The sequence below is a fragment of the Apostichopus japonicus genome, chromosome 21 (assembly GCF_037975245.1).
Source record: "Apostichopus japonicus isolate 1M-3 chromosome 21, ASM3797524v1, whole genome shotgun sequence".
NCBI classification, from domain to species: domain Eukaryota; kingdom Metazoa; phylum Echinodermata; class Holothuroidea; order Aspidochirotida; family Stichopodidae; genus Apostichopus; species Apostichopus japonicus.
The window spans coordinates 786,113-796,510 of NC_092581.1; the positions used below are offsets into that span (position 1 = coordinate 786,113).

General features: G+C 36.6%; 1 protein-coding gene across 3 annotated transcripts in view; it reads left to right on the forward strand.

The window, feature by feature from the left end:
* Window positions 1-10,281, forward strand: part of LOC139962909 (uncharacterized) — a 47,466-nt gene extending 37,185 nt beyond the window's left edge. For all 3 annotated transcript variants that reach the window (XM_071963309.1, XM_071963308.1, XM_071963310.1), the window contains exon 5: window positions 1,461-10,281. In XM_071963309.1, the coding sequence (XP_071819410.1) occupies window positions 1,461-1,912 (452 nt within the window). In that variant the 3' untranslated portion in view covers window positions 1,913-10,281. The remainder of the gene's footprint in view (window positions 1-1,460) is intronic.
* The last annotated feature ends 117 nt before the right edge of the window (window positions 10,282-10,398 follow it).

Here is a 10,398-nt window from a genome sequence, read left to right on the forward strand (position 1 = left end):
ACAAATCCAGTACCACTAAACCCACTCCGAACTCTGTTGCTCCATTTACCCGAGCGAATCTTGCTATGAAATTGACTGACTTGCTACACAAGTGCAAAGATAATGGGCATTTTTTTTTCCATTAACAGAAACTCTAGTGTTATCATCAATATAATGATAAACAAAATGGAGAAACTTTCAGCACATGTATTCAAAATAGTAAACACTTACTTATTGCCTCCACTCCACCCTCCAGTTTAATATTCTGGCGTGCTTTCTGATTATGGGCAGGTTTGAGATATAGTACATTTCTCCATCCGTGTTATTGTCAGATATTGAAATGAGAATAAGAATTAATAAACTTTTAAAAGAAATGTTGCCTTCCTCGACAGCATGACTTCATATCTGTCACTTCTTCAGTATCTACCTAAATGAAAAATGTAGGCTGAATTTTAGACACAATAATGTCGTAGTCCACCAGAACAAGGTTAATTTGAGATTTTACACTCACACACTGCTGATCCAGTTCAAGCTATTCACCGTTAAAATATGCTAAACCTCCGGTATGTTCCTTTAAAGGCTAACTTGATGATGTTATCAGCTCTTCTAGAACAGGCTTTAATGTTAAGTTTTGTTAACCCATTGCTTTACATAAATTCTCACTCAACCAAAGCATGTTCCTTTAACTTGATATTAAAACAACAACACCCTTGCACCCATTGAATGAAAATTAAACACCATTTATCCAAAAGTTGACAAATTTGTACTACCACTGTAAACATGTCATTTGAGACAGGTAAATCTCTTTTTGTGATTTTGTGCTGGATCTGAGGAACTCAGCTAAATGGTTAAAGTATTAGACTAAATAGTCTTGTCACTCTAAACCGATGAACCTCGGCAAATTAATGGGTCGTTCCCTTACAAATTAAAAGTGGCATAAAAAATCCAGCCTGGCCTGATAGCGCTGTTTTTCAACCGTTCACAACAAATTAACTGAGGTTTGTTAAACTTTGTTTCTAAAGTCATCTTTTTTATGAATTTTTCCTTCATGTCTTTCCATTGTAATATAGCTTGTAAATCTATTGCAATCAAAAAGTTTTACATTTTTTTTTTACATTTTATAATAATATTCTGTAACTACTGTAGTTGATACAACAATACTAGACATTTTACTAGTAGATGGGTTATAAATGAAAAAAAAAAATTTGACATTTCTGACATTACATAAGTTAGGGAAATCATTAAATGTTCTTAGATCTCTGTCTGTGGCTCTGACTCCCTCCCACCAAGAAAGTGTTAATTCCCCACCCCTCCTATCACCCAAAGCAATCCGTTTTCGCCCTTAAAATTATTGGCTATCGTTGACTCATTCGAGTCTTCAAATGTAACATGCATGATCTACACTTTATGCAGAGTTCTTACGTCTACATGGCTTGTGTATTCCTATCTAGTAATTTTCTTTCATACTCTTTTATGGACAGAACCACCTATGGTGTCCACCAAGGAACAGCTCCCCGAGAGACCTCCAGAAGACTTAAATTTGGAAGAGACTTGGGAAGATGACGAAACATCAGACAGAGACAATAAATTTGAATCCCAAGCCCCTGTAGCCGATTCAGATCCCTTCTCTAGTCTCATTATGGACATGAAAGCCTCCATCTCACCTCCGAGTAAAGTACGGTCTAACTCTTACCAGATCAGGAAAGGCTTACAAGACGATAACCTCCTGAAGGCAGAAGAAGACAGAAAAGTTTGTTCCAATTCTGGTAGCGACGTGCCGAACGCTTCATCAATCCAAAGAGACAAGCTGATGGAAGTTTCCCCCGAAGGGATTAGAAATAGGACTCAAGTTGAAGAAGAATCGGAAAGTGATTCGATCCAGCTACCAGATAGTCCTGCCGGTCTCGAACTTTCAGGATCACAAACTTTTTGAGCCACCGATGTTGCAGCTTCTTAAAAGATATATTTATTATTATTATTTGTTTCATCACATAGTATTACAAGGTGAACAAGACAATATAAGTACAAATAAGTAAAAAATGTGAAAGGAAGTCAACTAATATACATATATATATATATATATATATATATATATATATATATATATATATATATATATAAACTGTATATATATGTAAGATTTCTACTTCTTTTTTTTGTATCACCATGTGTGTAAATATTGAAGCACTAAGATATGCAGTTTTTTTTTCCTTGAAATAGCAAGAGATATAATAGAGAACACTGTTATGAAAGCTCTACTTAAAACACTTGAAAAACTGCTCTCCTAAATTTTAGGGAATAGTTTTGGCAGAATTTTTTTCTGGGGAAATCTATCTTTATTTCATGCATAGTCTTGAATACTTCTGCATTAACATAAGACCATCTCTGCCCTGCACCTAAAAATACTGGGTTTTTTATTCTCTCTTGCATGTTTTCAAAAGTGCTCTTCTCAAGGGTATCATGTTGAAAATTTTCTCAGATTTACAGATGGAAATTACGAAAGGTTTTCGTTAAGGATGGTCATGTGATGATGCTAAAAGATAATCTAATGCATAAAGAGTCTGTAAATTCAGAAGAGAGGAATTTATAAGTATCCTCTGCCAGGAATCTTGGATTGATTCCTAGCCAAAATGCAAAAAGAAATCTAGGCGTGTATGTATGCAGGTAAACGTATTTATATGTGATGTTCCAACTTGTAAACAGGATGACTCTCCAAACATATCTTGCATGAATTTCATGCAAATTAGGATGTAAATTTACAGCACTGAATCCTTGGCTGCTCCAGTTAGTTATTGAGCGGAGTCAAAGGTCAATTGAGGTTATCAGCGGCCAAAATACAAAAACCTTGTAGTCGAGTTTAGTGAACATCTGTAGCATCTGTTAAATGTCATAAGTAGGTGGTAGGTCCCCCTCACTGAGCATTACACTTTGAGCAGTTCTGTTAAGAGGTCAAATGTAAATTGGAGTCATCAAAGCTTCAAAATCAAAGCTGCGATTATCCTCATGCTCAGAAATGTACAAGAACTGAATGTTCTATGAAATGAATGGTCAAATTCTGACCACCTTGATCAGGCGGGTATCCAGGGGGGCGTTGGGGGTGCCGGTATCCAGGGGGGGTGCTGGGGGCACGCGCCCCCCCAGGTAAGAAAAAGAGGAGAGAAAAAAAAGAGAGAAGAAAAAAGGGGAAAAAGAGGGGAAAGAAGGGGAGGAAGGAAGGGAAAAGAAAAAGAAGAAATAGAGGAAAAGGAGAAAAGGAGGGAGTAGAAAAAACGGCAAGCAACTGGGAAGAGAAAGAAGAACAGTGACATAATTACAGGGCTGATCCCTATTATACACACAGGGTAGCCAATGACGGATCGATGATTTCGGAAGGGGCGTGCGCCTCACCCTACCCCTTACACCGACAACTCCATTTTGACGTTTTCATATTTCCTCTCTCACTAATATATATATATATATATATATATATATATATATATATATATATATATATAAATATATATATATATATATATATAAACAATTGTGCTATGAAACCAACTGTGGCTGGTCTTGAACTCGACCGAGTCGTCTGGAACATGATGCATTTCGGTATTAGACCAGGATCTATATGCAAACTGCACTAGACATATGTCCTTCGATGCAACACTGCCATCCAGAGATAAAATGTTATACTCCGACCTGAATGCTAATTGTTACCCTAAACCTAGTACCGTAACTCATACAATGAATCTAAAAATAAATTCCGCATGTGATTGGAGAATTGAGCACATCTCCTGTGAATATCATGTAGTGCATGGGGGGGGGGGGGTTCAGGCGGACGCACCTATCACTTCTTGAGATTGTTCTAATCTGCGTGAAAACGCCCCACAACCCCTACCCCCACCCCTCGTATCGCTTCCCGATGAGTTACAAAACTTAATTAATAACCTTCGCCCGTAGTACCAAAACCTTGACAAAATCCGGCAACATACCACTTCATCGATATCAAGTCTAGTGATCGGGCTGTGTATTAGTGACGTCAAGCGGTAGTGCATATGGCAAGCCGTTTTAACATTTACCTCGCAATAGACTTAAGTCGAATACATTTCACTTAAGTGGAATACATTCTACTTAAGTGAAATGTTATTCCACTTAAGTAAAATGTATTCCACTTAAGTGGAATTCAATTTCACTTAAGTAGAATTCCATTTCACTTAAGTGGAAATGGACATTTCTATTTCACTTAAGTGGAAATGCCTTCCACTTAAGTGGAATTGTATTTCATTTTAGTGGAAATGCATTCCACTTAAGTGGAATTGTATTTCACTTAAGTGGAATACATTTCCACTTAAGTGGAATAACATTTCACTTAAGCTAAATAGCCCATCTATTTCACTTAAGTGGAATACAATTCCACTTAAGTGAAATGCATTTCCACTTAAGTGAAATACAATTCCACTTAAGTGGAATGCATGTCCACTTAAGTGGAATTGTATTCCACTTAAGTGGAATACAATTACACTTTAGTGGAATAATATCTTTTGGGCGTCAATTTCACTTAAGTGGAATTCTATTCTGCTCAAGTAAAATACAATTCCACTTAAGTGGAAATGTTAATATGTGGCTTATATATAAATACAATTTCGGGTAATGTTCGTCGTAACGCATTCAATTGCTCATCACATATGATGATGTAGTCGATCCTCGTTGTACGTGTACATCATAGCTATGGCTAATCATTCACATCTAACATTGCTGGAATGCGATCAAATAATTGTTGTTGTTAGAGACACAATTCGAAGTGTTGTTTTCTCACTTGCACAGGGGAACAATCAGTGTGATGCACAACAGAGGCGACTTACATCTTGTTTAAGTAACATAGGCAGTATTCGTAACTTTTTAGATAGTGAAACTTTTGACGAAGTAAAAGATTTCATCCAAAATCCAAAAAAAGTAATACGTTCTCTTGCCCTTGTCAATGCGTTTTCGGCTGTAGCTCCAACCACTTGTAATGTATTTTGCCATGGCTTTATTTTGGTAATGGTATTCATCAGGTCAGGTACGTACGTACTCACCTTGCACGGATGTTAAGTGCTAGCTGGATCCAGATGGACAGCCGATATTCATTGTGCACCTATCGACACCACGTACGTACACGTATCGCGGCAAGTTGTTTATAATGGCGCGCAAAGGCATGGGCAAAGTTTGGCGTTGAATGAACTAGCCAATCACATTCAACTTAAGTGGAATAGACTAGCCAATCACATTCCACTTAAGTGAAATAGACTATCCAATCACATTTCACTTAAGTGGAATTGTATTCCACTTAAGTGTAATTGTATTCCACTTAAGTGAAATAGACAGGACATTCCACTTAAGTGGAATTGTATTCCACTTAAGTAGAATACAATTCCACTTAAGTGAAATACAATTAAGCTTAAGTGGAATGGTATTCCACTTAAGTGAAATAGAATTCCACTCAAGTTAAATAGTACTCTGCTTAAGTGAAATTGAATTCCACTTAAGTGAAATGTATTCGACTCAAGTCGAATTGAGAGGTAAATGTTAAAACGGCTTGCTATACGAGCACTGACCTAAATGGAGTGTAACCACTCCCGATTTTGCAATTTCCCAAGATCAGGCCCGAAAAATACCAAGAACACTGTGCTGTATGGATTTCTAGCAATATCCAGCGATATCTAGGGATGAAAATCCCAAGATCTTACCTAAACTGAAGGCAGATAGAGAATCGAACCTTCAGTGTACTGAACTTGAAACTGTGCGTCTTTCGAAATGAAAAGAATGTGGGGAATTGCACAATAAACAGATAAAAGTTATTTATTTCAGTCTCATTTCAATTATTCGAATTTGTTAAGCAAACAGCAGATATCACATCATATCAGTGAGCATGAAAATGGCGTTCCAGGATGAACAGCCTTCAAACCATGGGCGCAGATCCTGGTGGGGACAGCGGGACGCGTCCCCATCAACTTTTTTTTCAGTAGTGGGGACATGATATACCGCGTCCCCACCAATTTTTCTTGACCAATAGCTGCATTTCAAGTTCCCCTGTATTGAACTTTGGCGCAGTTAGATCCAGCCCAGCCCCCCGATTCCTACGCCCTTGCTAACCACTGCGTCACAGCAACTGTTGAGAAATAATGCTAATTTTTTCTTCAAAATGGAACAGAGGGTGATGTTCAAAATGCTGTACAGGATAACTAAAAACGTACACCTTTATTGAACTTCATATTTCAAATGGTCAAAATTGGCATTATTTTCAGTGATTTATACTACATGACTCTAGGATTGGCAGTAACTTGTGAAAATGTTTCATAGTGAAAATAAAACAATGTCATGTTACTCATTAATTATTAAAGGGGTGGCAGAGCTGCTTTTCTTGCTCAAATTGATCAAAGAATATGTCCATGTGCTCATACATAGAGCATCTGTATGTCTTTATATCACATAGGAAGACTGTTCTCTCTGGGTATTGAAACATTTGGGAATATAAATTCTACATTTTTGAGTCCTTAAAAGATCTTAATTCTTTTGATTGCCTTGTTGCTTAAGTAATGGTCAAGGCAACGTTTCCTGAATCTGCATAGCTCATGTCGCGGAGCGGTTGAAAACTATTAATATACAACAACCAGTTAAAACAACAGTATTAGGCAGTATTTTATCACCCTCCGTTCCATTTTTGAAGAAAAAATTACGATTAAAACATTGAACACTTCTATCGCTTAGCATACAATTTCCGAGGAAACAACACCGTGAAACTGGAGAACATTTATGAATAAGAAAGGTTTGATTTGACTGCTTTGAAATAACGTATGACTGGCAAGATGCGTCGAGCGCGCTCTCTATCGGCCTCTTTTTTGGTCAGTTTGCAACTTCAGAGGAACAATAGAAACCCGAAAAAACTTTTAGAACGAACAAAGGATTCTCAAACCTTTGTTCTGCCTAAAAGATCAGCAGAATGAAAATAAAATAAAACTGTTAGCAAACTGCTTATCCACTAGAGAGCCTGTGTAATAGAATGTGTAAAGGTAAGTTGGCCTGACGTTTCGATCCTAGCAGGATCTTCAGAGGCTAAAAAAATAAGATAAGCAGAAAGTTTGGTTTATTGTAGATTTGTGTGCGCGGAATTAGCCTGATTGATACGGGGAAAGGTGATTAATTTGCTCTAGGTGGGTTCTGGTGCGGTTATCTTTAATTCTTTCGAAAATCTTACCTAAGGCTGGGAGGAGACTTGAATTTTGGTGCGGTCTTTACTTAGTTTCGGTATTAAAATCTTTTTGGCGGATTTCCATGGGGTTGGGAAATAACCCAGTCTAAGGAGTTCGTTAAATAGTGGGAAAATATGAGAGTTAATGAATATCGGAGGGGAGTTTTTAAGCATTTGGTCATTTATGTTGTCAAGACCAGTGGAGGATGCATTTTTTAGTGGCACTATACCAATTGTTTATATCTATTTTTTTGAGTAGAGGGATGTTTTCGTTGAGACATCCTAAGGGGTTGGGGTTAAAGCTGGTTGCATTACTGATAATTGTACGGTTTATTTCGTGTTTACAGCTGATATCGTATGAGGGGCCATCGAAGATATTGAATATACTTTTGAAGTACGATTCAATTAGCTTTATTTGGTTTTGAGTTTTTGTGATGAGGTTACCTACGTTATCTTTAAGGCCTTGGTCTGTTTTACCTGTGTTTGGGTTTGTAATGGGGTTAATGATATTTTTTTTTTAATTTTCCAAAAGTGTTTCGGGTTTTTATCCTTAATGATTGAATCGCAGTTGTTTTGGACGCGGTTTTGTTCATCCGCCAATATTTGTCTGTTTATTGCTATTTAAGTTGGTTAATTTGGGTTTTTAGAGTTGGGTCTCGGTAGATGATATAAGTTCTACGTCTGAGTTTCATAAGTGTAAGGATATTCTCATTTAGTTTTCGTTTTCTGTTTTGTTTATAAGGGACAGTGTCTTTGGAAAATATTAAAGATATGATGGGCAACGCTGTCACAGTAATTGTCGATGTAATTTAGCTCGTTGTTTTGGTTGTTGTATTTGGGGAGTCTGTTTTATTGTAATTATACGTCAATTCGTTATTTGGAATGCGGTTGAGGTTTATGTCTAGCTCAAAAACGAGTGGAAATGGTCACTGATTTAGTTATCTTCTAGGATTTGTATCGAATGTGTTTTAGTTGCGAGGTGATTTGAGGTTATATGGGTAGTCAAGTAGTTCTGTAATATTGTTTATTGGGTTTATCCTAGTTTTGGTATTTTGGTTAATTATCGTTAAGTTGTATTTATCACATATTTCTAAGAGAGATTTGTCTTTTTTTCAGATATTTTAGTGCTTCCAAAAATAATGTGGTGGGCATTTACTAAGATTTTTGTATTTTTATTAGAACATTGTTTTATTGTGGCGCTGGATATGGGCTCATTTGGGGGACTATAATCAAAGGGAATGAAAATTCCAAATATTTGGAGTCGACGGGATATACATGTCGATCAGTGACGTAAAACCAGATGGAGGTACAAGAGAACGGTTAAACATCTTGAAGGTGTGGACTTGGGGGTTGGGTAGACTTGGTAGGGGGGGGGCAAGAGGGTGGAAGAGCTTTTCTAGGCTGAAGCACCAGCTTAGAGTTTGGAATGGGCGTGATCTCACACCTATTGGTAGAAACACAATCGTGAAGCAATCAGCCAACTCGTTTTCCCTTTTCAGGTTCTGCCTAGCCCTCCAAAAGATTTTATTAATAAGATCCAAAGTACTATTTTTGATTTTATTTGGAACGGGAAAACTGATAAAGTAAGGATACTTAATATGAATAACCCCATTGAAAATGGGGGGGGGGGGGGATTATAAATGATATATGTTCACAGCTTTGTTGTTGCTCTCAAAACCTCTTGGGTCAAGCATTATTGTAATAATGCCAACACGGGGTATTGGAAGCTCTTTTTTTTTCATTCCTCTCTGTCGCCGTCCGGTTAAGAGTTGCTTTTTAATTGTAATTTTCATGACCAGGATATTTCCTGTATTTAAAAATAACCTTCATTGGACAAATTTATATGGTTTGGAGTAAGCTTAGCTATCTTTAAGAAACCTTCGGAACACTTGGGTGAGCAAATCCCCAATAATTTTATTAGAATTGATAATACCATGGTTTATGACAAAAAGCTTTTACGACGCCGGTTTACTGTTTGTTAGGGATATGTTTTTTGCAGATGGGAAGCAATTGTCCTTTAATGCTCTTCTGACCAAATTTAAGCTTTTAAGGTATCCCTCCACTCGTTTTTATGGGATCCTTTCTGCAATCCCTAGAAATTGGAAGGATTCCCTCAGTTTTGTAAACGATGTCGGGGACCAGCAAGATCACCTTTTCAATCTTTATGTCTCGCATGTCTTAATTGTTGCAAATAATCTACACTCACCTTATTGACTCTATTTAACTTCCACCAAAAGCCTGCGCTAAGTGGAGCTTAACTTTTAACTTCTCACAGAACGATTGGTTAACTATATTTAAGATTCCTTCCCGTACGCTTTCTGAAGCTAAAATCCAATATTTCCAGTTTAGGTTTCTGCAACACCACATCTTAGTAACCAATCAGCCTTTTACATTTAATGAACAAGGCGGCTTCCCCGATCTGTACCGTTTGCAATATTCAGGATTAAACAATTGAACATTAATTCTGGTCCTGTCATGTGACCTCAATTTCCTTGTAGATTGCTCACAGACATTTTTTGGAAGACAGGTTATCTGCTCAAGAGAAGATTTTATTCTTCGGCAAGCTTGTAGTTGGTTATGACCCGCTGAAGTTGTCTATCCTCCATATCAAATACATTTTCAATTGTAAACAATTCGGGCAACTGCTGATGTAACGTTCTAGTTGTGTGTAGGCTATATGTGTTGCCAATAATATGTAACATAATGTCAAAGTTGCTTTTCTGGTTATTTCCAAGCTGGTAATATTGTATATTTTGTAGAATTTGTATATTTATGTAAAAAAATTCTACAATGAAATTGTAAATAGACTTAAAGGAAGAAAACTGTGTGGTGTCTATTCAGAAGAAAAAAATCACATTAAATTTGGTTTTCCATTTTCCAAACTATATAAACGTTGTCTATAAGTACATATGTATATGTATATATAGTATAATTTGTATATTCATCACTGTTTTGTACAATGACATTGTCATTAAACTGAAAGAAAATAATACTTATCATATCACTTATCATATCTCTCAATTAACAGTTTCTGTGGCGCAGTTGTTATGTTGTATAATTTTGCATATTTATTATTGATTTGTACAAAGAAATTGTCAATAAACTGAGAAAAAAATGAGACAAACTCCTTTTCTTGAGTTCAAACACGAGTATGCACTTGATTTTCTTTTTATTTGCCTTCTAATTTTGTGAAGATTAAATATTAGAAA